Here is a 27,023-nt window from a genome sequence, read left to right on the forward strand (position 1 = left end):
GGTTTCAACAGGGAGCAATGGAACGTATTTCCGATCCGGAGAGCTCTTGGTAAACGTAACCGGAAAGCAACTGGATTGATTTTTTTAATAATATGAAATGGTCCAATAAATTTGGGGCCCAATCTAGCTGAGGTTTGTCGAAGTCTAATGTTACGAGTCGACAACCATACCCTGTCTCCCACCTTAAAAGTGCAAGGACGCCGGAGCCTGTCAGAAATTTTTTTCTCTCGAAATGCCGCTCTTCTGAGAGCAAGGTGCACTTTTTTCCAAATGACTCTGAGATGAGAGGTTAAGGTTAGCGAGGAAACAGAAGAATGTTGAAAAAAAGAATTAGCTCTGGGGTGAAAACCAAAAACTGAAAAGAATGGAGACACATTAGTGGAGGAATGACAAGAATTGTTGTAAGCAAACTCCGCCAAAGGAAGAAACTCGGACCAATCATTCTGGAGTTTGGCTGAGTACAAACGCAAATACTGTTTTAATGATTGATTAACTCGCTCGGTCTGCCCGTTGGATTGGGGATGGTAGCCGGATGTTAAAGACAATTTCATCTTTAATGAGGCACAAAAAGACTTCCAGAATTGTGCAATGAATTGTGGACCCCGATCAGAAACAATATCAGTGGGCAACCCATGAAGTCTGAAAACATGGCGGAGAAACAAAACAACCAATCCCTGGGCAGATGGCAGTCGGGGAAGAGCAATGAAATGGGCCATCTTGCTAAAACGGTCCACTACCACCCATATGACTCGGAATCCGGCTGACAGAGGGAGGTCTACCACAAAATCCATGGAAATATGAGACCATGGCCTGAGAGGAACATTTAAGGGCATAAGTTGCCCGATAGGCAAGGAACGGGGAACCTTATGCTGTGCACAGACCTGACAAGAAAAAACAAACTCCTTAATGTCTTTAGAAAGACCAGGCCACCATACTGAGCGGGAGACTAATTCCAAAGTCTTAGAGATCCCCGGATGCCCGGCAACTTTGCTATCATGAAACCCAGTCAAAACAGTAGCTCTCAAAAACTCAGGGACGTAAAGACGACCAGCAGGAGTATTTCCAGGAGCTTGATGTTGAAGCTGCTTTAACTGGGTAAATAAATCTTGTGTGAGGCCTGCCCAAATGACTGAAGACGGAAGTATGGGAGTAACAGGACTGTTATTATGAACTGGAAGAAAACTGCGTGACAGGGCATCCGCCTTGGTATTCTTGGAACCTGGCCTAAAAGTGATAATAAACTTGAAACGAGTACAAAATAAAGCCCAACGAGCCTGCCGGGCATTCAGCCGCTTAGCTGATTCGATGTACTGAAGATTTTTGTGGTCAGTCAATACTGAAATGGTATGTGTTGCTCCCTCAAGCCAATGCCTCCACTCCTCGAAAGCCCATTTAATAGCCAGTAACTCCCGGTTACCAACATCGTAGTTGGATTCAGCGGATGAGAATTTCCTGGACATAAAGGCACAAGGATGTAGTTCCAGAGAGTCCGGATCCTTCTGAGATAGGATAGCCCCCACTCCAACCTCCGAGGCATCAACCTCAACAATGAAGGGAAATTCTGGGTTGGGATGTCTGAGGACTGGAGCTGAGACAAAAGCTTGTTTCAAGGCCTGAAAGGATAACTCAGCTTCACGTGACCAGTTGGTAGGATCCGCTCCCTTCTTAGTCAGTGCCACAATGGGAGCAACCAGGTCGGAAAAAGAATGAATAAATCTTCTATAATAATTCGCAAACCCTAAAAAGCGCTGAATTGCTTTTAAGTTGGTGGGTTGCGCCCAACTAAGGATGGCTTGGAGCTTCTTAGGTTCCATACAGAATCCCCGAGGGGAAATAATGTACCCTAAAAAGGATACCTCCGTGACATGAAACTCACACTTCTCCAGCTTGGCATATAGATGATTTTCACGTAATTTTTGAAGAACCTGACGCACCTGGGTAACATGTTGTTCAATTGAATCAGAATAGATCAGGATGTCGTCTAAGTAAACGACCACGAATCTTCCTAGAAAATCACGGAGCACATCGTTAATGAGATCCTGGAAAACTGCCGGAGCGTTAGACAAGCCGAACGGCATCACCAGATACTCGTAGTGACCCGACTGAGTACTAAAAGCCGTCTTCCACTCATCTCCCGACTTGATTCGAATGAGGTTATACGCTCCCCTCAGGTCAATTTTAGAGAAAATCACAGCCGAACGCAGCTGATCAAAGAGGACAGAAATCAGCGGCAGAGGGTAAGTATTTTTAACTGAGATCTTATTCAGGGCTCTAAAGTCAATGCAAGGTCTGAGTGATCCATCTTTTTTCTCCACAAAGAAGAAGCCTGCACTTAAAGGGGATTTAGATGGCCTGATAAATCCTTTCCCTAGGCTCTCCTTAACATACTCATTCATGGCCGCAGTTTCTGGCCCGGATAATGCATATAACCTTCCCTTTGGCAATGTGGCACCAGGAATTAGCTCAATAGCACAATCATAAGGCCGATGGGGAGGCAGAATGTCCGCATTGCCCTTGGAAAACCCATCAACAAAGTCCTGGTATTCCACGGGAATGAGTTCGGGAATGGCAGCAGCTATTCTGACGGGAAACGTAATACATTCCTTATTACAGATGGTACCCCATTGTGAAATCTCCCCCGACTGCCAATCAATGATGGGATTATGAAAGGCCAGCCAAGGGTGACCCAGAACCACTGGAACTGCTGGGCAATGGGTAAGGAAAAACTCGATCTTTTCGGAATGAAGAGCTCCTACCGTAAGTAGTACAGGGGGTGTACGGAGGGAAATAACCCCATTGGACAAGGGACTCCCATCTAAACCATGCATGGTGATACACCTACCCAAGGCTAACTGAGGAATACCTAAGGCCTTGGCCCACGTTAAGTCCATAAAGTTCCCTGCAGCTCCACTGTCAACAAAAGCCGACACCGAAGAACTGAGGCTGCCAAAGGAAACTTTAGCTGGGACTAAAAGGGAGTTATTCGAGGAGATAAGCTGCAGACCAAAGTGAACCCCCTCACAATTCACTTGGTCGAGGCGTTTTCCCGACTTGTTCGGACAATTACGGGCAAAATGTCCCTTACCCCCACAGTACAAACAAAGACCAGAGTTTTGCCTTCTGGCTCTTTCTTCTGGAGACAGCCGGGAGAGACCCATCTGCATGGGCTCCTCTACGTCCTCAGGAATGGAAAATACACATGGAGTAGACCTGACAGGTGCTCCTTTTTCAGCCCTCCGCTCTCTGAGACGACGATCAATCTTAATAGAAAGCTCCATGAGTTTATCGAGAGTCTCAGGAGCGGGATACTGAAGGAGACTGTCTTTTATAGACTCTGATAAGCCGAGGCGAAACTGACTGCGCTGGGCTGGGTCATTCCAGCCACAACGGCGAAACTCTGTACAAAAAACCTCTGCAGGATTTCTACCCTGTCTGAGAGCGCGTAACTGACTCTCAGCGGATGCCTCTCCATCAGGGTCATCACACAAAAGCCCTAAAGACCCAAAAAAGGCGTCTACTGACAACAACGCCGGATCCTCTGCTTTTAAACCGAATGCCCAGGTCTGAGGATCCCGCTGGAGCAAAGAAATAATAATTCCGACCCGCTGAGATTCAGTACCTGAGGAGATCGGTCTTAAACGAAAATAAAGTTTACAGGATTTTTTAAAATTAAAAAACTCCTTCCTATCACCAGAAAAACGGTCAGGCAAGTGTATTTTTGGTTCAGGGACTACCCTCGGGGAAGTTCGTAAAAGATCTTCCTGCGACTTCACCCGAAGGGAAAGATCCTGAACCATCTGAGTAAGTTCTTGAATCTGGCTGACTAGGAGCTGACCAGGATTTGGCCCTAAACCTGTGGGATTCATGAGGCCGATAACTCTTACAAAACTGAATAAGTAAAAAATTAAACCCTGTTTAATTTTAAGTTTTGGTTTGGCCGGTAATAATGTTATGATTCCAGTACTCCTGACCGGAGGAGATCTCATGGCAATGGCCAGAGTACTGGAAGGGAATGCTGGTTACGGGAGCTGGAAAGACTAGTTGCCCCTGGCGCCCTAACTCTATTGTCTCACCCGTGCTATCGGAAATCCCTTGCGAGACTATGGTTTCTTGAGCCCCTGGCAGCCACGTTTGAAAGGCGGATTATGTCTGCCCAACTCCGGTGCCCCCCGGTCTTAGTGAGAGACAAAGGGAAATCCGAGGCAGGATGATGACAAGAGGACCTCTGACTGACAACAGGCCAGGGGCAACAAGCTAACTAACCAAACCAGAAGTATGCGCGGAAAAACCGCCAGATAAAAGGACAACCAAAATCCACTAGTCCGTTACTCCTACCCAGCACCGCTGGATACCAGAGTGGATCTGTGGGAGCGGAATCCTCCGCAAAAGCTCCGAAACACAAATAATAAATAATAAGTAATAAAGCGGCCAAGCCGCAACACACGGCTACGCCGTGACTCACGAACACCACTGGATGTTTAAAGGTGCTCAGTAAGGACTCCAGGAACAGATGACAACTTCCGAGTACAGGACAACTGAGGACAGGAACGACCGGGTACAGCAGGACTAGAAACACTCTCAGCAAACAGATACAGCATGCAGGAAGCTATTACCGGCGTCTGTGAGAAGCCCTGGGAGTGTACTTAACAGGGAGTCCTCCAATCAGCTGTTTAGAGGCTGATTGGACTAAATGCCGTGCAGCTGCCTTGCTGCACGGCCAGGAAACAGGTGCCCTTATTAATTTAAATGGACCCAGCAACGGGGAACGCGGCCCGCCAGTGGCGTCCCCGTTGCTAGGGTCCGTGCGGCTCCGTGCGCCCGGCGTCTAGCGTTGCCAGGGAGCCGGCGGCTGTACGCGCACGGCGTCCCTGGTTGCTAGGCGCCGGGCCGCACCGACGAGCGGACCCCGGCGCCTAACATCCACATGCGCAAAGTACCAAACATCGGTACGTTGTGCATCAGGACACAGATCCTTCGGTATCTGAATAAGCCCCATTATAACAAACAATTCATTACAACTGTCCATTTTGCCTGCATTTCATTGTGGCCAAGACTCTCATACTGAAACTAGACACTAATTTGTACCATCCAATCTCGTCTTCTGGCACTTCACACGGTACATCAGCTGGGCTTTGTGGGGGACAGGTACAACACTCAGTAAAAGGTATCAGCCCAGCACTACCAGAAGCATCTTTATACCCAGCTATTGACAAGATGTTCTTGAAGCCAACTACAAGTAAGCCCTTCAATGCTATCCCTTGGCCACCTTATTTGATGTGCTGGAAGTCAGAGCATTTGGAGTGGATTTTATTACTCTTGCTATAGACTATTATGATACTTCCTCCACTTCACTGTTTGTCAGTGGACCTCAATGGAACATGGTGAAGAAAACAAGAGGAAAGCATGAGGGCTGTACTATATCACCATTACTTTTTCACGACAGCCTGGGCTGCACACATGATTCACAGTACAAACACAGGGCCTAATTCAGACCTGATCGCAGATGTGCTAAATTTAGCACATCTACGATCAGTCACACAGACACGCGGTGGGACGCCCAGCACAGGGCCAGTCTGCCCCGCATGTCAGGCCTTGTCAGGCCCGACCCCCTCGCACAAGTACAAAAACATTGCACAGCAGTGATGCTTTTGTACTGGAAGAGTAGCTCCCTACCAGTGCAGCTCCTGCGGGTTTGCAGGAGCTACTCATCGCTGTGAGTGTCGCAGCGGCTGTGTGTGACATCACGCAGCCGCCACGGCCCATCCCCCCAACGGTCCGGGCACGCCTGCATTGCCCAGACAGTGCCCCATAAACGGTGGCCAAACGCCGCCGGCCCGCCCAGTGACCGCCTCTGCCTGTCAGTCAGGCAGAGGCGATTGCAGGGCTGAGACCACCGTCGGCTGTCTGGCATGCACCGGTGCACTGTGGCACATGCACAATTCAGACCTAATCAGCTGCTGTGTGAAAACGCACAGCAGCGAACAGGTCTGAATTGGCTCCACTGTTGGGGAGATTTATCAAACATTCTAAGGTGGTCAAGTGGAGGTGTTCCCCATCACTATCATTTTATAGACTGTACTAGATTTAATACCTAGGAGTCTATCCATGAAGCAGTGAAAAGTGTGGAGAAGTTAGCCAGTGGAGAAGTTGCCCAACCAATCAGTTGCTATGTATAATTTTATAGAATGCACTTTATAAATGTTACGCCATGGGCAACGTCTCCACTGGCTCACTTCTCCACTATAGTAGACTTTTACATCTCTCTAATGCAGGTGCGTAATTAGAATTTTTTGGGCCCCAAAGCAAAATCTTGAAACCACCCCCTTGCTATTGTTACTACTATGACTCTTAGGGTAGCAGGAGAGAGAGAGTGAGGGTAGTGAGAGACAAAAAGGGTGTCAGAGGGAGAGAAAGAGTGGAGCAAGAAGAGAGAACTGGGGGAAGGGTAGGAACAAAAGAGAGAGAGAGAAAGAGGGTTTCATGGAAAAAGAATGAATGAGAGAAAGAGGGAGGGGTAAGAGAGAGATGGTGTTAGAGAGAAAGGGATAAGAGGGGAGAGAGAGGGCATCAGGGAGAGAGTGGGTGTCAGAGAGAGAGAAGGTGTCAGAGAGAGAGAAGGAGGGGAGTGAGAGGAAGTGAGGGAGAGAGTGTCGGGGGGAGAGAGAAAGAGAGGGGGCAAGAGAAAATAGGAGTGTCAGAGAGAGAAATAGAGAGAGACAGAGAGGGAGAGAGAACAAGATAGAGTGTCAGAGAGAGAAAGAGACAGTGTCAGGGAGAGAGAGAATTAGGGAGAGAGAGAGGGGGAGAGATACAGTATCAGGGAGAGAGAGAGAGAGAGAGAGAGTGTGTCAGGGAAAAAGAGTGTCAGGAAGAGAAAGATAGTGAGAAAGACAGTGTCAGAGAGAGAGAAAGACAGTGTCAGAAAGAGAGAGAGAGAGAGAGACAGTGTCAGAGAGAGAGGGCAAGACAGTGTCAGGGGGAGAGAGAGGGCAAGACAGTGCCAGGGATAGTGAGAGGACGAGACAGTGTCAGGGATAGTGAGCGAGACAGTGTCAGGGAGAGAGAGTGAGAGAGGGACTGTCAGGGAGACAGAGAGAGGGAGAGACAGTGCCAGGGAGAGGGAGAGAGAGACACAGTGTCAAGTGTCAGGTGTCAGAGAGAGAGTGTAAAGGGGAGAGAGACAGACAATATTAGGGAGAGAGAGTGTCAAGGAGAAAGAGAGATAGTGTCAGGGAGAGAGAGCGAGAGGGAGTATGTCAGGAATAGAGTGAGGGAGAGTGTGTCTGTGTCATCAAGGAGAGAGAGACAGTGTCAGGGAGAGAAAAAAGAGAGATAGGAGCAAGAGAGAGGGATAGTGTCAGGGAGAGAGAGAGGGGGATTGAGAGAGGGAGTGGGAGCGAGCACTACTTGACTCCAGTAGAGGTTTGTGATGGGGGCAGGCACTTCCCGGTATTAGGCCCTACCCCCCTAATACCTGCAAATCGCAGCACCCGGAGCCAGCCAGGTAGCCCCCCCCCCCCCCCCCCCGCTGCAAACTCCGTGCTGCTGCAGCCCCAGGGGAACGGGGGAGGGGATTATGCTATCGGTGGTGGCCTTTCCTAGAGGGGTGTGAAGGTGAGCTATGGCTCTTGGAGGCAGCCAGTGACTGGGTGCAGGGGAAGCACCAGGCCCTCAAAGCAGCCCGGGCTGCATAGCAGTTGTACCCATGATAGTTACACGACTGCCCTAATGTTACATGTTAGTAATCCATAGGAAAATAGAATATAGACACGGAGATAGGGAACGTTTTTTATTGCAAGTAAAGTGAAAAAACACTCACAAGTAAATAATAAGCTACGGTATTTTCTTACTTCAATACTTCAAGCATAAAGGTCCCCTCCCTACAATAATAGTACTTCTTTAGATGTTCAAGTAATGACTATGGGGGTAATTCCAAGTTGATGGCAGCAGGAATTTTGGCACTCATTCCGAGTTGTTCGCTCGCAAGCTGCTTTTAGCAGCATTGCACACGCTAAGCCGCCGCCTACTGGGAGTGAATCTTAGCTTATCAAAATTGCGAACGAAAGATTCGCAATATTGCGAAAAGACTTCTCTGTGCAGTTTCTGAGTAGCTCGAGACTTACTCTTCCAGTGCGATCAGTTCAGTGCTTGTCGTTCCTGGTTTGACGTCACAAACACACCCAGCGTTCACCCAGACACTCCTACGTTTCTCCAGCCACTCCCGCGTTTTTCCCAGAAACGGTAGCGTTTTTTCACACACTCCCATAAAACGGCAAGTTTCCGCCCAGAAACACCCACTTCCTGTCAATCACACTCCGATCTCAAGAACGAAGAAAAAACCTTGTAATGCCGTGAGTAAAAGACCAAACTTCATAGCAAATTTACTTGGCGCAGTCGCAGTGCGAACATTGCGCATGCGCAATTAGCGGAAAATCGCTGCGATGCGAAGAAAATTACAGAGCGAACAACTCGGAATGACCACCTTTGTTAGCAGTTGGGCAAAACCATGTGCACTGCAGGGGAGGCAGATATAACATGTGCAGAGAGAGTTAGATTTGGGTGGGGTGTGTTCAATCTGCAATCTAATTTGCAGTGTAAAAATAAAGCAGGCAGTATTTACCCTGCACAAAAACAATATAACCCACCAAAATCTAACTTTCTCTGCACATGTTATATCTGCCTCCTCTGCAGTGCACATGGTTTTGCCTAACTGCGAACAAAATTCCTGCTGCGATCAACTTGGAATTACCCCCTATGACTGTAATGGTATGAACAGTGCAAGTAGTGTATAAAATGACCTACTAATTAATATTGTATCTGTGTGACTCGATCACTCTGCGTCCATAGAGCAGATCAGGGCTGATGCTAGGACTGTGGTGCTTACATTGTCCGCACTGGTAGGCAATGAGAGCGTAAAGATGCCAAATGGTCATGCAGAACAAGTTTCCATTATATACATTTGCTAATTTATTATTTTAAACAATTGCAATATGGATTACGCCTTTATTGTCTGTTTCTCTTCCTAGGACTTCTCTCCCTGATGGGAAACTCCATGCTGCTACTGGTTGCTTACCGGAAACGCTCAATACTTAAACTGGCTGAATTCTTCATTGTGAACTTGGCTGTCAGTGACCTCGGCATGACAGGAACACTGTTCCCCCTGGCTATCCCCTCACTGTTTGCTCATAGGTATGTGCATAGCTAATAAACACAAAGGACTCTTTTAGCTATATAATTATGTGTTACATCCCAATCACTAGACCAGATCCTGTACTTTCTTTATATCCTGAGTACATATTCTTTTCATAACTGCTTGTATATAGTAATATCAAGGGCTGAGTCTTCCTAGTACTCTTCTCCATGGGTTGGTAACACGTGGCTGGCTCTGGGATCCTGGCGGTCAGCATCCCGATCCCGGGATTTCGGCAGTAGAATAACGCCAGGGGGGTGGGGGGCAAGCGCAGAAAAGCCTCTTGCGGGCTTGTTGCGTTTGTCATGCAGTGGGCTCGGTGGCTTGCGGCACTCTCTCCACAGGTTCTATTCCAACTGTACGGGAGTCATGGATACCCACGAGTGGGAATAGACCCTGTGGTCGGCATTCTGTCGACTGGCATTTTTAGCGATTGGGATTCTGACGTGGGCATGGTGACCGCTGGGATCCCATGCGCCAGTCACATGACCGCATCCCTTCCCCATAGTACCCACCTTACACACACTGTGTGCCACAGCACCGCACCATCACTACTACCCTTCAACACCCCCTGCCAGAGATAGAGATCGTGCTCACTTTTACTTCTCCACCACCTCCCTCCCCCCAGAGATAAAGAACCTGTGCACCACTCCTTCTGCATCCCCCAGAGATAGAGGACCTTAGCACTTCTCATTGTTCACACACCCCAGAGATCGAGAAACTGTGCACTTCTCCATCTACACCCCCTGCCAGAGATAGAGAATGTGTGACCTTCTCCTTCTTCACCCCCCCCCTCCAGAGATAAAGGACCTTAGTACGTCGCCTTCTCCACCTCCCCCCCAGATATAGAGGACATGTGCACTTCTCCTCCACCCCCACACACAGAGATAGAGAATGTGTGCACCTCTCCTTCATCCACCAGAGATAGGTAATGTGTGCACCTCTCCTTCACCCCCAGAGATAGAGGATCTTAGCTCTTCCCCCACCCCTCCCCAGAGAATAGAGAACATGTGCACTTCTCCATCCACTCCCAGTGGCGTACCCAGGGGGGGGGTTTCCGAGCACCCAGAAACCCCCCTCCACTAAAAAAAAATAAAAAAAAAAATTATTTTTTTATTTAGCTGCATGAGTATTATTAATGGCTGTCTAGCGTCCTCTGCAGCCTGCTGTCTTCCTGGTGGCACTTGTAAGTGCAATAAAAGTTTACTTTATTTTAATTATAGTACATATATATCCATGTGCATACATATATACACATGTATATACATACATACATATAAACACACACACACACATATGATATATATACATGTGTATATATACGTGTACTGTATGTGTATATATATATATATATATATATATATATATATATATGCATGTTTAATATGCTATGTATATGTGTATATGTATGTGTGTGTGTGTATATATATATATATATATATATATACACACATACACGGTATATATATGGGGTGGTCTTCAGTATGCCGACTGATGGGATCCGGGCGCACAGTATACCGGCGCCGGGATCCCGACAGCCGGCATACCGATAATTGTTCTCCCTCGTGGGGGTCCACGACCCCCCTGGAGGGAGAATAAAATAGTGTGGCGTGCATAGCGTGCCACCGTGCCCGTAGCGTGGCGAGTGTAGCGAGGCCACAAGGGGCTCATTTGCGCTCGCCACACTGTCGGTAAGCCGGCGGTCGGGCTCCCGGCGCCGGTATGCTGGTCGCCGGGAGCCTGTCCGCCGGCATACCATAGTGAACCCTATATATGTGTAGATATGTAGATATATATATATATATATATATATACACACACACACACACGCACACACTAGTTTTACGGACCCAGCATATACTGGGTCACCTCAGTCCCCACCCCCATGATTGGCTCCACCCAGTTCTGGAAACCCCCCCATGCAAATCCTGCGTTTGCCACTGACTCCCCCCCCTCCCCACAGAGATATTGAACATGTGCACCTCTCCTTCTCTACCCCCCTCCTTTCCAGAGTTAGAGCACCTGTGTACTTCTCCTTCTCCATCCCCCACAGAGATGTGCTCTACCTTTCCAGTCCCTTCCAGTACACCCTCCCAACACACACGCATGCATTCTGTATCACCCCCCCACCGCACACACAGAGTAATCTGCAGTTATTTTACCCCCTCGTCACGACACACCCTCCTGCCGTTTCTAGCAATAATCATTATGTGCTTTGTGCATTGCCTCTGAACTGACTCCAGAGTTAGCATGTAATGATAATGCCTCAGTTGTATGTTTCTGTTGCTATGGGGATGAAAGCGCACCTATAGCTTCACTCAAAGATAACTTGAATTTTGTATCTCTCGCAAAAACCTGTCCTAGTCTGAAATATCTCTGTCACTGAGTAGAATGATTAAATTATGCTGAAAATGGCACAGATCATTATTTTACTATGTGGTATGGTGCTCGGAGTACAGGGCACAGATAGCTAGCTTGTACATCTGCCATACACTATGCCAGCAAGTTCATCTGGCCTGTTACAGATAAGTGGGAACTTCCTATTGTAATACCCCAAGGTCTACAAATAATAAATGTATATAATATATCTTAAGAAAATTAAATATAACATGCTCCTGAAATATATGTTCTCCCTCATGGAGGGGATATGGAGGGAGCAGCTGTATTAAAATGCAGGGGATAGCGATTCCCAACACGCGGCAGACCAGTAAACTGAGCCGCAGACAGAGGAGCAGCTCGGGTTGAGCAGTGTCCCTGGACGGGTGGACTGTCCAGCATCGCGAGGGGAATGTGCAGGCATGGACCGCTCGCGGGCATGGGGCGGTTGGAGCCCGCGGCAACGGCTGCTGATATAAAAAGAGGGAGCTGCGCAGTTGGCACAGAGGAGAAAACTTACCAGCGCCAGAGACGGACGGGGACGCGGGGTGACAGCGACGGCAGTGAGCTCCCGGATATAACACAGACACGCTGCGTTCGGAGGAAAAGTGAAGTCGGATAGACTGTCACAACGGAGGTGTAATCAGCCCGCCTCGGGAGGTGGCTCCACCCCAAGGGTGCCGCCCCATCACCAAATAAGGCAAGGGGAAGAACAGGCTGCCTCTGATTGACATCCATTAACCAAGGGGTAAACTGACCTTTAAGCTGAAACTGCTGGAAATAAGGTATGGTCGCAGATTTATACTAACCCCGCACAGCAAAGCCTCAGGACAGACACACAGCTAGCACAGGGAGGCCTATAAAAGCTGCAGTCTAAACTGACACATAGGATCCACAGGCTATAGTGAGACTCTAGAGACATTGTCAGCCAGAGATCGGCTATAATTGCGCCCAACAGCAGTCAACAAATATTATAGACTGTCTGTATTTAACCGAACTGATAATAGCCATCCCCGATTAATAGTAAGGGAGAGTATATGGAAACGCAGTACTTCAGTTAAGCGACTAGTGAAAAGTTGCATGCTTATGATCTCAGCCGCCCTTTTCTTCAGATATTGGAATGTACTTAATGTCTGTCACCTGCGCCGCACAGAATCTTGAATAGTGCACACAGACCCGCTGTGGGTCATTAACTAACTGAACTCCAGACCCACTGCCGCTGCACTGCATCATCTAGCATAGTATATTTGAGTACAGACAGTCCACACATTCAGTTGACAGGGAAAAGGAGCTTGGCCACGCCATATGACCGGATAGAGAGAACTTCACCAGTGTCCGGATTTGCTTAATATTCCAGAAGAAGCTACAGATCTGCGCAAACCCAGTTGAAGTAGTACACAGTCACGTCAGCATCATCTAGGGAATTCAGTGATCAGGACAGGAAGATACCTAAAATTGCGCTAACAAACCCGGGTTTGCATCATTCAAGTATTTAACAGTGTAGCGCCATCTCCTATAATTAAAGTACCGCATAGGTTCAGGGACCCTGCCTATAAACTACAACTTCAATTTCCAAATTCTGGAAGTAAAACGCTAACCCGTTTGCTAGGGACCACATTTTAGCTGAACAAGACTACCAACCCTGCTAGCATCAAAGCAACTGCAATACATGTTAATGTTCCATTAATTGTTTTGTCCGATGTTGTGTTCAGTAATTTTTCTGTGATGATATGCACGTATAATGCTATATAGAAAGATTCACTAAGTCTGATTTATATATTGAAACATAGTATAGATTAACCGTATAGTTGTGCTAATTGAACTCTAGGTACCTTTTTTTAAAAAGAGAGTTCAACTAATTCGGAGCAGTAAAATAAACGTTTTCGCTATCTTCAGAGGTTTTCCATCAGAATTACTAAAAGGTAATTGGAGTTGTGTTTAGAATCCCCACAATTCAGTTAAAGTAACTTCTTGACTCAAAATAAATCTTTTGTTTTACCGTAACTACAGTTGTGTGGAATTAATTAAAGACACGTTCCGACCAAACACCTATTCAGTTATTACAATTCATTTTTGGCGTCCACTAACAGGATACGGAAAAACGTATACAATGTCTAATCCCCAAACTCCTACATCGGCATCAGGTCGAAGGTTGTTACCCGCAATAAATCCATCACCCAGTAAGAGGGTGACATCTACAATGGAAGCCTCATCCATCACGATGCCGTATTATTTTGGTGCTCCATGGTTACCAACGTTTTCCGGAGATAATCGAATACAAGGCGCCAGTACATTTAAAGAATTTAAGGATAGGATGCAAGCTATGTTCCGACTATATCCACTAAGAGACGCCCAACAAGTGGAAATAGTAGTTGGGCAGTTGAAAGGATCTGCAAGTCGCGAGGTGAAAGCATGGTCAGACGAGGAGAGGAGATCGTTGACAGCATCTTTAAGAAATTAGCCAGTATTTACGATTCACGAACAATCGCCAAACTTAAGGGACGCCTCTATGCGCGAAGACAGCGACCACGTGAATCGATGAGGGATTTTGCCCTGGGGCTTCAGGAGGCTATGCGAGCCATAAAGGCCAAAGATTCAAGTGGAGAAATACAGGAAGACGAGACGCTTATTAATTTGTTTATTGAAGGGGCCCGTGAAGAAGCCATGCGCGCCCAACTACGGATGTGGAGGCGTCAGAATACAACATGTTCATTTTCGGAATTCAAGGAGGAAGTGCTACAGATTCTTGGCCTTAACCCAACCATGGATGCTGAATATGAGGCAGATCCTGAAGCACTGGAAGGGGAAATTTCAGGAAATATTGAACAAATTATGAAGGTAGAACACGTTCTATACAAGGGAGCAGTTGCCCAGCAGGTACAATCTGGGCAGGATCCTATGGGGATTCTTACTGATAAAATCTCTGAAATAGTGAAGGCCCGTGGTGGAGAGAAATTCAAGTAGGAGATGCTGATACCCCGTTAGCCCGATGGGCAGGAGTGCTTCAGATTGTACGGAATCATGCTGAAGCCTTTAGCCAACATTCATCTGACTTTTGGAAAGCAGAGAATATTTATCATCACATCTCTACCGGGACTAACCCGCCCATCAAAGAAAGACACCGGCCTTTGCCACCCACCTTGTACCAACCAGTTCTAAAGATGCTCACCGATATGAAGGACACAGGAGTAATTCATGAGAGCCACAGTCCATGGGCCGCTCCCATAGTAATTGTAAGAAAAAAAGATGGTAGTTTGCGATTCTGTGTCGATTACCGGAAATTGAATGCTGTCACCCATAAAGACGCCTATCCTCTACCCAGGATAGAAGAATCACTGACTGCTCTGAAGACGGCGAGATATTTCTCGACACTCGACCTGATGAGTGGGTACTGGCAGATACACATGGCCCCAGATGACCAAGAAAAGACGGCATTTATGACCCCAATGGGTCTTTTCGAGTTTGATAGGATGCCATTTGGGCTCTGCAATGCCCCAGCCACCTTCCAACGAGTAATGGAACACTGCCTCAGTCATTGTAATTTTGAGATGGTTCTTTTATATCTAGACGACATCATAGTATTTTCTAAAAGCTACGAAGAACATCTGAAACACCTAGATGATGTATTCACTCGTTTGACCAAATGTGGATTGAAGCTTAAACCATCCAAGTGCCACCTATTAAAACCAAAGGTGCAGTATTTAGGCCATATAGTCAGTGATGAAGGGGTAAGACCCGATCCAGAGAAGATTCGAGTGGTGCGGGACTGGCCCACACCCAAAACAATAAAGGATGTCCGTAGCTTCCTGGGGTTTGCCGGCTACTACAGACGGTTCATTGAACGTTTTGACAGAATCGCAGCCCCATTACACAAGCTCTTAAGGGGCAAGTTGGGTCGAGAAAAGAGGGGTACCTCGCCGGTAGTTTGCACAGAGGAACAACAAAATGCATTTAAGCAACTAAAATCATCTTTAATAGAAGCTCCACTGCTGGCTTATCCAGACTACGATAGACCCTTCCGGGTATATACAGATGCTAGTTATCAAGGATTAGGCGCAGTGTTGTCACAGGTGCAAGATGGAAAAGAGAGGGTCATTGCATACGCCAGTAGAGGGTTGCGAAAGATGGAAAGGAACAGCGAAAATTACAGCACCTTCAAGTTGGAACTACTCGCCCTTATTTGGGCTGTTACTGAAAAATTCCGGAATTACCTGATCGCCACACCATTCGTTATTGTAACGGATAATAATCCATTGGCCCATTTATCTACTGCCCGTCTGGGGGCATTGGAGCAGAGGTGGTTATCTCCATTAGCTAATTTCCGCTACACGGTCACCTACCGCAACGGCAAGTCTAATGGTAATGCCGATGCATTATCGCGTCTGCCGACTACTGACGTCACGGAGAAGGGGGAAGATTGTACTGAAGAGGTAGAGATCCCATTGTTCAAGTCCCCATCATGGGAGCCACTAGTCGTAACATCTGACCCTGTATCTGTAGAAGGAGACTTGGAACCCAAAACTGCTTCTAACAATTTAAATCATTTTGACTGGGAGACCATACAGAGAGAAAGTCAGGTGATACAAGAATTATCTGACATCATTCGGCGGAACGACCAACTCACTAAGGCACAGAGAGCTGAAGCCAGTCCAGAGTTAATTAAATTACTGAGACATCGGGACCGCCTTAAATTCCGAAAGGGACTATTAGTACGGATTAGTCTCGACCCTGGAACCCATCAGCAAATTACACAAATAATTGTCCCCAGACAATCGGCTGAATTTCTGCTCAAAACTTACCATGACCAGTCTGGGCATTTTGGCTCCAAGAAAACAGAAGCCGTATTAAGAAAAAGATGCTTCTGGGTTGGAATGAAGATAGACATCGAGCGCTGGTGTCATGATTGTACAGCCTGCAGTCTAAAACAATATCCCAAATCCAGTCAATAGGACCCCTTACATCCAATAAAAAGCTGCCGTCCACTGGAGCTGGTAGCACTGGACCAAGTAAAACTCGAGCCTAACTCAAATGGGTTTCAATATGCTTTGACCATTGTTGATCATTACAGTAAATTTCTGGTCGTAGTCCCAGTAAGAGATATAACCGCAAAAACGGCGGCTACAACATTTCTGAAATACTTTGGCCGACCCTATGGATTCTTTGACCAAATATTGACAGATCAAGGTCCAGCGTTCGAAGCACAGCTGTTTCAAGAACTGTGCGCCCTGTATGGTTATAAGAAGTTACATACGACAGCTTACCATCCGCAGTGTAATGGGTTGTGTGAAAGAGCAAATCAGACTGTCATCGGGATGCTCAGAAGCCTCTCGGAAGACAAACGCTCACAGTGGCCTTCCCTGTTACCGGCACTAGCATACTTGTACAACAACACCAATCATTGCTCCACTGGTTTTACACCCTTTTATTTAATGTTTGGACGACATGGGAAACTACCCAAGGACTTAGAATTAACCTCTGGGGCAAATGACTTGACAACTCCGCAGACTGATTGGGTTAGCGCACACCAGTACCACATGGAGGCGGCGAGAAAGATTGTTGAAAGGCGTATGGAAATAGTACACCAACGCCAAGAGAGAAATTATAATGCCGGTGTAAGAGCCGCTCCTTTGCAAGTGGGAGACAAAGTCTGGAAGAGAAAGAATTACCAATCCAGCAAGCTAGACACAATGTGGGAAGAGACTCCTTATATTGTGGTTGGAGTTCCTGATAACCACTTTCATGCTTATAAAATTCAAAAAAATAAGGATGGATCTGTCAGCACAGTACCGCGGGAGCAAATAAAACTGCACTGTAGAGGTCCCTGACCTTGTACCCAGGAGTTCTATTGGCATTAAAGACGGGAGACTCTTTGAGAATAATCCTTTTAAAAGTCCCATATACTTATTAATGTACATGTGTGGACCTGTTCCCTTGAGCATCGCTAGAGACGTCACTCCCGCACCTTTAATGGAACGAACTGTAGAGGAGAAGACTGATCTCACCGAGAGAAATATTACTGACTTAAAAGTCAGGAGGTCAGGACGTAGTACCAAGGGTGTTCTACACAGCAGATACCGAAAGTAATTTGCTGCGAAAATCTACAAGTACTTAGTGTAAAGTTGTTACAATTGGTAGAACTTATAACTGAAATGGAAGTATAAGTTAAGATTGTTATGCGTGAGGACACGCATCCTTTTAGGAGGGAACTTCCTATTGTAATACCCCAAGGTCTACAAATAATAAATGTATATAATATATGTTAAGAAAATTAAATATAACATGCTCCTGAAATATATGTTCTCCCTCATGGAGGGGATATGAAGGGAGCAGCTGTATTAAAATGCAGGGGATAGCGATTCCCAACACGCGGCAGACCAGTAAACTGAGCCGCAGACAGAGGAGCAGCTCGGGTTGAGCAGTGTCCCTGGAAGGGTGGACTGTCCAGCATCGCGAGGGGAATGTGCAGGCATGGACCGCTCGCGGGCATGGAGCGGTTGGAGCCCGCGGCAACGGCTGCTGATATAAAAAGAGGGAGCTGCGCAGTTGGCACGGGGGAGAAAACTTACCAGCGCCAGAGACGGACGGGGACGCGGCGCTGACAGCGGCGGCAGTGAGCTCCCGGCTATAACACAGACACGCTGCGTGCGGAGGAAAAGTGAAGTCGGATAGACTGTCACAACGGAGGTGTAATCAGCCTGCCTCGGGAGGTGGCTCCACCTCAAGGGTGCCGCCCCATCACCAAATAAGGCAAGGGGAAGAACAGGCTGCCTCTGATTGACATCCATTAACCGAGGGGTAAACTGACCTTTAAGCTGAAACTGCTGGAAATAAGGTATGGTCGCAGATTTATACTAACCCCGCACAGCAAAGCCTCAGGACAGACACACAGCTAGCACAGGGAGGCCTATAGAAGCTGCAGTCTAAACTGACACATAGGATCCACAGGCTATAGTGAGACTCTAGAGACATTGTCAGCCAGAGATCGGCTGTAATTGCACCCAACAGCAGTCAACAAATATTATAGACTGTCTGTATTTAACCGAACTGATAATAGCCATCCCCGATTAATAGTAAGGGAGAGTATATGGAAACGCAGTACTTCAGTTAAGCGACTAGTGAAAAGTTGCATGCTTATGATCTCAGCCGCCCTTTTCTTCAGATATTGGAATGTACTTAATGTCTGTCACCTGCGCCGCACAGAATCTTGAATAGTGCACACAGACCCGTTGTGGGTCATTAACTAACTGAACTCCAGACCCACTGCCGCTGCACTGCATCATCTAGCATAGTATATTTGAGTACAGACAGTCCACACATTCAGTTGACAGGGAAAAGGAGCTTGGCCATGCCATATGACCGGATAGAGAGAACTTCACCAGTGTCCGGATTTGCTTAATATTCCAGAAGAAGCTACAGATCTGCGCAAACCCAGTTGAAGTAGTACACAGTCACGTCAGCATCATCTAGGGAATTCAGTGATCAGGACAGGAAGATACCTAAAATTGCGCTAACAAACCCGGGTTTGCATCATTCAAGTATTTAACAGTGTAGCGCCATCTCCTATAATTAAAGTACCGCATAGGTTCAGGGACCCTGCCTATAAACTACAACTTCAATTTCCAAATTCTGGAAGTAAAACGCTAACCCGTTTGCTAGGGACCACATTTTAGCTGAACAAGACTACCAACCCTGCTAGCATCAAAGCAACTGCAATACATGTTAATGTTCCATAAATTGTTTTGTCCGATGTTGTGTTCAGTAATTTTTCTGTGATGATATGCACGTATAATACTATATAGAAAGATTCACTAAGTCTGATTTATATGTTGAAACATAGTATAGATTAACCGTATAGTTGTGCTAACTGAACTCTAGGTACCTTTTTTTAAAAAGAGAGTTCAACTAATCCGGAGCAGTAAAATAAACGTTTTCGCTATCTTCAGAGGTTTTCCATCAGAATTACTAAAAGGTAATTGGAGTTGTGTTTAGAATCCCCACAATTCAGTTTAAGTAATTTCTTGACTCAAAATAAATCTTTTGTTTTACCGTAACTACAGTTGTGTGGAATTAATTAAAGACACGTTCCGACCAAACACCTATTCAGTTATTACACTATTCCATGAGTTCTGGTACTTAGAACATTTATACTGCTGTGATCTATTAAATATGCCAGTAAGGTAGTGGTTGCATTGTCCATAAATGTGACGTTTCTGATGGATAGAGAAGGTGCTGGGCTGTTCTCCCCTCTGTAATAAGTCACATGTCAGCATAGTAACATGAATAACACCACTCCCTTTTTCAAAACCATTCTATATTGATTCGCTCACAACAATCATCACATTAGTTTGCCAAGAGCGGTCACATGCTTGGCTGGGTTGAATCACATTTACCTTATTTTATTTAATTTAATAAAGTAGGCCTATGGGTCAATAGCTGCAGCTTTGTGTTCCTGTCATTAGGAAGACCTTCCTGGGGGAGAAGAAATCACTGTTTTGTACAATAAACATGGAAGCTGGGTGCCCATATTGTATTCCAGTGACTGGCAATATTTGAAGTGCCTCAGATTTAAATAGGGCACATTTTATATAATGGTTCTTAGATCTGGTTGAAGCTATGGCCTGTATTGCAACATCACTGTCCCTTGAGCTTTATCATTGTTGATACCATTAGCAAGATTGATCATTATAGCTGCAGCAGGTAACGTCTTATCTATCTTAGCAGAACCCAAATATTTTCCATTGCTATGTTCCTGAAACATGCATATTACTCCAAGCAAGGTGCATGCCAGTGCCAGATGTGCCCTGCTAGGCTCTGATAACCAAGACTCCTCACCTTATTCCTGCCATAGCCTATCTGCTTTGCATTCATCGAATATTCTCAGGGCCAATCGCATTATTTCTGTAGCCCCCTGCATACCCCTATTCCAAATACCAATGGCAGAATGACATGGAAAGTGTTGTTAGACACTATTCCACATTACATTTCCAATATAGTGTGTGCGCTGCACCCTGCCCGATTTTTAAAATGACAAAATGCGCCCATTATGGAGGTTCCTAACTGAAACAGCCTGCCCTCTGCTGTTGCAGTTTAGTGTTCACAGTGCAGGGATAGATTTGGGGCAGTCCAACATCTCCGTACTTATTGGGTATCCCCCCTCGAGTGATGAAAAGGTGGTGTGTCACAAGGTCAAACCCATCCCCTAGTGGCCACACCCCATCTTTGGGCACACGTGCCTTTGGGTCAGGCAGAAGAGCCTTATTTCACGGACAGCATCCTGTCCGCTGTCACCCTAGAAAGAACACTCCAATATCTGCATATCATGCACTTAATGTACAAACCAGTATGGTAGGTCTGAATCCAACCCTAGTATGGTCTAAAAAACTGCATTGTACTATAAAAATATGTTTCTATATTTCATACTACTTAAATTGATTAATGTTTTGGTCAATATATTTTGAGCTGTGTCTTGCTGACACATAATAATTTCTTGATACATGCCAGCTGTCCCTTGTTCGCACATAGGGGGTAATTCTGAGTTGATCGCAGCAGCAAGTTTGTTAGCAATTGGGCAAAACCGAGGGGGTAATTCTGAGTTGATCACAGCAGGAACTTTGTTAGCAGTTGGGCAAAACCATGTGCACTGCAGCGGAGGCAGATATAACATGTGCAGAGAGAGTTAGATTTGGGTGGGTTATTTTGTTTCTGTGCAGGGTAAATACTGGCTGCTTTATTTATTTATTTATTTATTTTTTAAACTCTTTATTTGTACCAGGAGAGACAAACAGGTGTACAACAAAAAATAAGATTTTACTCACCGGTAAATCTATTTCTCGTAGTCAGTAGTGGATGCTGGGGACTCCGTAAGGACCATGGGGGAATAGCGGCTCCGCAGGAGACTGGGCACAACTAAAGAAAGCTTTAGGACTACCTGGTGTGCACTGGCTCCTCCCACTATGACCCTCCTCCAGACCTCAGTTAGGATACTGTGCCCGGAAGAGCTGACACAATAAGGAAGGATTTTGAATCCCGGGTAAGACTCATACCAGCCACACCAATCACACCGTATAACTCGTGATACAATACCCAGTTAACAGTATGATAACAACTGAGCCTCTCAACAGATGGCTCAACAATAACCCTTTAGTTAGGCAATAACTATATACAAGTATTGCAGACAATCCGCACTTGGGATGGGCGCCCAGCATCCACTACGGACTACGAGAAATAGATTTACCGGTAAGTAAAATCTTATTTTCTCTAACATCCTAAGTGGATGCTGGGGACTCCGTAAGGACCATGGGGATTATACCAAAGCTCCCAAACGGGCGGGAGAGTGCGGATGACTCTGCAGCACCGAATGAGCAAACTCTAGGTCATCCTCAGCCAGGGTATCACTTGTAGACTCTTGCAAAAGTGTTTGAACCCGACCAAGTACCAGCTCGGCAAATTTGTAAAGCCGAGACCCCTCGGGCAGCCGCCCAAGAAGAGCCCCTTTCCTCGTGGAATGGGCTTTTACAGATTTAGGGTGCGGCAGTCCAGCCGCAGAATGTGCAAGTTGAATCGTGCTACAGATCCAGCGAGCAATAGTCTGCTTAGAAGCAGGAGCACCCAGCTTGTTGGGTGCATACAGGATAAATAGCGAGTCAGTTTTCCTGACTCCAGCCGTCCTGGAAACATATACTTTTCAGGGCCCTGACTACGTCCAGAAACTTGGAATCCTCCAAGTCCCAAGTAGCCGCAGGCACCACAATAGGTTGGTTCACATGAAAAACTGATACCACCTTAGGAAGGAATTGGGAACGAGTCCTCAATTCCGCCTTATCCATCTAAAATACAGATAAGGGCTTTTGCATGACAAAGCCGCCAATTCTGATACACGCCTGGCCGACGCCAAGGCCCACAGCATGACCACTTTCCACGTGAGGTATTGTAGCTCCACGGATTTAAGTGGCTCAACTCAATGCGACTTCAGCTACGTTGAGATCCCACGGTGCCACTGGAGGCACAAACGGGGGCTGACTATGCAGCCCTCCCTTAACAAAAGTCTGAACTTCAGGCAGTGAAGCCAGTTCTATTTTGGAAGAAAATCGATAGAGCCGAAATCTGGACCTTAATGGAACCCAATTTTAGGCCCATAGTCACCTCTGACTTGTAGGAAGTGCAGAAATCGACCTAGCTGAAATTCCTCCTTTGGGGCCTTACTGGCCTCACAGCATGCAACATATTTCCGTTATATGCGGTGATAATGGTTTGCGTTCACTTCTTTCCTAGCTTTAAATAGCGTAGGGATAACTTCCTCCGGAATGCCCTTTTCCTTCAGGATCCGGCGTTCAACCGCCATGCCGTCAAACGCAGCCGCGGTACGTCTTGGAACAGACAGGCCCCCTGCTGCAGCAGGTCCTGTCTGAGCGGCAGAGGCCATGGGTCCTCTGAGATAATTTCTTGGAGTTCTGGGTACCAAGCTCTTCTTGGCCAACCCGGAACAATGAGTATAGCTATTACTCCTCTCCTTCTTATTATTCTCATTACCCTGGGTATGAGAGGCAGAGAAGGGAACACATACACCGACTGGTACACCCACGGTGTTACCAGAGCGTCCACAGCTATCGCCTGAGGGCCCCTTGACCTGGCGCAATATCTTTGTAGCTTTTTGTTGAGGCGGGACGCCATCATGTCCACCTGTGGCCTTTCCCAACGGTGTACTATCATTTGGAAGACTTCTGGATGAAGTCCCCACTCTCCCGGGTGGAGGTCGTGTCTGCTGAGAAAGTCTGCTTCTCAGTTGTCCACTCCGGGAATGAACACTGCTGACAGTGCTAACACCTGATTTTCCGCCCATCGGAGAATCCTTGTGGCTTCTGCCATCGCCATCCTGCTTCTTGTGCCGCCCTGTCGGTTTACATGAGCGACCGCCGTGATGTTGTCTGACTGGATCAGCACCGGCCGGTGTTGAAGCAGGGGTCTAGCCTGACTTAGGGCATTGTAAATGGCCCATAGTTCCAGAACATTTATGTGTAGGGAAGTCTCCTGACTTTTCCATAGGCCTTGGAAGTTTCTTCCCTGTGTGACTGCCCCCCAGCCTTGAAGGCTGGCATCCGTGGTCACCAGGACCCAGTCCTGTATGCTGAATCTGCGGCCCCCTAGAAGATGAGCACTCTGCAGTCACCACCACAGCGACACCCTGGCCCTTGGAGACAGGGTTATCCGCCGATGCATCTGAAGATGCGACCCGGACCACTTGTCCAACAAATCCCACTGGAAGATCCTTGCATGGGACCTGGTGAATGGAATTTCTTCGTAAGAAGCTACCATCTTTCCCAAGGCTCGCGTGCATTGATGCACCGACACCTGTATTTGTATTAGGAGGTCTCTGTCTAGAGACGCCAACTCCTTGGACTTCTCCGGGAGAACCCCTTTTTATCCTGTTCTGTGTCCAGAACCATACCCAGGAACAGTAGACGCGTCGTACGAACCAGCTGCGACTTTGGAATATTCAGAATCCAGCCGTGCTGTTGTAGCACTTCCCGAGATAGTGCTACTCCAACGAACAACTGCTCCCTGGACCTCGCCTTTGTAAGGAGATCGTCCAAGTACGGGATCAGTACTTCGGCCATTACCTTGGTAAATACCCTCGGTGCCGGGGACAGACCAATGGCAACGTCTGGAATTGGTAATGACAATCCTGTACCACAATTTTGAGGTACACCTGGTGAAGAGGGTAAATAGGGACATGCAGGTAAGCATCCTTGATGTCCAGTGATACCCTGAAATTCTCCAGGCTTGCAATAATCGCCCTGAGCGATTCCATTTTGAACTTGAACCTTCGTATATAAGTGTTCAAGGATTTTAATTTTAGAATGGGTCTCACCGAACCGTCTGGTTTCGGTACCACAACATTTTGGAATAGTAACCCCGGCCTTGTTGAAGGAGGGGTACCTTGATTTCACCTGCTGGAACTACAGCTTGTGAATTGCCGCCAGTACTACCTTTCTCCGAGGGCAGCAGGCAAGGCTGATGTGAGGTAACGGCGAGGGGGAGTCGCCTCGAACTCCAGCCTGTATTCCTGTGATACTACTTGCAGAGCCTAGGGATCCACCTGTGGGCAAGCCCACTGGTCCCTGAAGTTCCCGAGACGCGCCCCCACCGCACCTGTCTCCACCTGTGGAGCCCCAGCGTCATGCGGTGGACTCAGAGGAAGCGAGGGAAGATTTTTGATCCTGGGAACTGGCTGTCTGGTGCAGCGTTTTCCTTCTTCCCTTGTCTCTGTGCAGAAAGGAAGCGCCTTTGACCCGCTTGCTTTTCTGAAGCCGAAAGGACTGTACCTGAAAATACGGTGCTTTCTTAGGCTGTGAGGAAACCTGAGGTAAATTTTTTTCTTCCCAGCTGTTGCTGTGGATACGAGGTCCCAGAGACCATCCCCAAACAATTCCTCACCCTTATAAGGCAGAATCTCCATGTGCCTTTCAAGGCAGCATCTCCTGTCCACTGCCGGGTCTCTAATATCCTCCTGGCAGAATGTACATTGCATTAATTCTGGATGCCAGCCGGCAAATATCCCTCTGTGCATCCTTCATATAAGACGACGTCTTTAATATGCTCTATGTTAGCAAAACATTATCCCTGTCTATGGTATTAATATTATCTGACAGGGTATCAGACCACGCTGCAGCAGCACTATTTATGCTGAGGCAATTTTAGGTCTCAGTATAGTACCTGAGTGTGAATATACAGACTTCAGGATAGCCTCCTGCTTTTTATCAGCAGGCTCCTTCAAGGTGGCCGTATCCTAAGACGGCAGTGCCACCTTTTTTGACAAACGTGTGAGCGCCTTATCCACCCTAGGGGATATCTCCCCACGTGACCTATCCTCTGGCGGGAAAGGGTACGCCATCAGTAACTTATTAGAAATCACCAGTTTCTTATCGGGGGAACCCACGCTTCTTTACACACTTCATTCACTCATCTGATGGGGGAACAAAACACTGGCTGCTTTTTCTCCCCAAAAATAAAACCCCTTTTATGTGGTACTTGGGTTCATGTCAGAAATGCGTAACACATTTATCACTGCCGAGATCATGCAACGGATGTTCCTAGTGGATTGTGTATATATATATCTCAACCTCGTCGACACTGGAGTCAGACTCCGTGTCGACATCTGTGTCTGCCATCTGAGGTAACGGGCATTTTTTGAGCCCCTGATGGCCTTTGAGACGTCTGGGCAGGCGCGGGCTGAGAAGCCGGCTGTCCCACAGCTGTTACGTCATCCAGCCTTTTATGTAAGGAGTTGACATTGTCGGTTAATACCTTCCACCTATCCATCCACTCTGGTGTCGGCCCCACAGGGGACGACATCCCATTTATCGGCCTCTGCTCCGCCTCCACGTAACCTTCCTCATCCAACATGTCGACACAGCCGTACCGACACACCGCACACACACAGGGAATGCTCTGACTGAGGACAGGACCCCACAAAGTCCTTTGGGGAGACATAGAGAGAGTATGCCAGCACACACCAGAGCGCTATATAATGCAGGGATTAACACTATAACTGAGTGATTTTTCCCCCAATAGCTGCTTGTATACATATATTGCGCCTAAATTTAGTGCCCCCCCTCTCTTTTTAACCCTTTGAGCCTGAAAACTACAGGGTAGAGCCTGGGGAGCTGTCTTCCAGCTGCACTGTGAAGATAAAATGGCGCCAGTGTGCTGAGGGAGATAGCCCCGCCCCTTTTTCGGCGGACTTCTCCCGCTTTTTCTGGAATACTGGCAGGGGTATTTTTACATCTATATAGCCTCTAGGACTATATATGATGTAGATTTGCCAGCCAAGGTGTCTTATATTGCCCTCAGGGCGCCCCCCCCCCCCCCAGCGCCCTGCACCCATCAGTGACCGGAGTGTGAGGTGTACATGAGGAGCAATGGCGCACAGCTGCAGTGCTGTGCGCTACCTTGGTGAAGACCGAAGTCTTCTGCCACCGATTTTCCGGACCTCTTCACTCTTCTGGCTCTGTAAGGGGGACGGCGGCGCGGCCCCGGGAACGAACGAACACCAAGGTCGGGTCCTGCGGTCGATCCCTCTGGAGCTAATGGTGTCCAGTAGCCTAAGAAGCCCAAACTACCACCTGTTAGGTAGGTTCGCTTCTTCTCCCCTTAGTCCCTCGCTGCAGTGAGTCTGTTGCCAGCAGATCTCACTGAAAATAAAAAACCTAAATATACTTTCTTTCTAGGAGCTCAGGAGAGCCCCTAGTGTGCATCCAGCTCAGCCGGGCACAAGATTCTAACTGAGGTCTGGAGGAGGGTCATAGTGGGAGGAGCCAGTGCACACCAGGTAGTCCTAAAGCTTTCTTTAGTTGTGCCCAGTCTCCTGCGGAGCCGCTATTCCCCCATGGTCCTTACGGAGTCCCCAGCATCCACTTAGGACGTTAGAGAAAGTACAGATAGTTCTCCTAGATGTTTT

The 27,023-nt window shown here is 47.2% G+C and overlaps 1 protein-coding gene across 1 annotated transcript in view; it reads left to right on the forward strand.

Annotated features, from left to right (window-relative positions):
* The window catches only part of LOC135057649 (opsin-5-like), a 138,300-nt gene that overhangs the window by 45,148 nt on the left and 66,129 nt on the right, over positions 1-27,023 (forward strand). The window contains exon 2 of the mRNA XM_063963463.1: positions 9,027-9,189. Within this exon, the coding sequence (XP_063819533.1) occupies positions 9,027-9,189 (163 nt within the window). The remainder of the gene's footprint in view (positions 1-9,026; positions 9,190-27,023) is intronic.

This window comes from Pseudophryne corroboree, chromosome 3 (assembly GCF_028390025.1).
Source record: "Pseudophryne corroboree isolate aPseCor3 chromosome 3, aPseCor3.hap2, whole genome shotgun sequence".
Classification (NCBI taxonomy): domain Eukaryota; kingdom Metazoa; phylum Chordata; class Amphibia; order Anura; family Myobatrachidae; genus Pseudophryne; species Pseudophryne corroboree.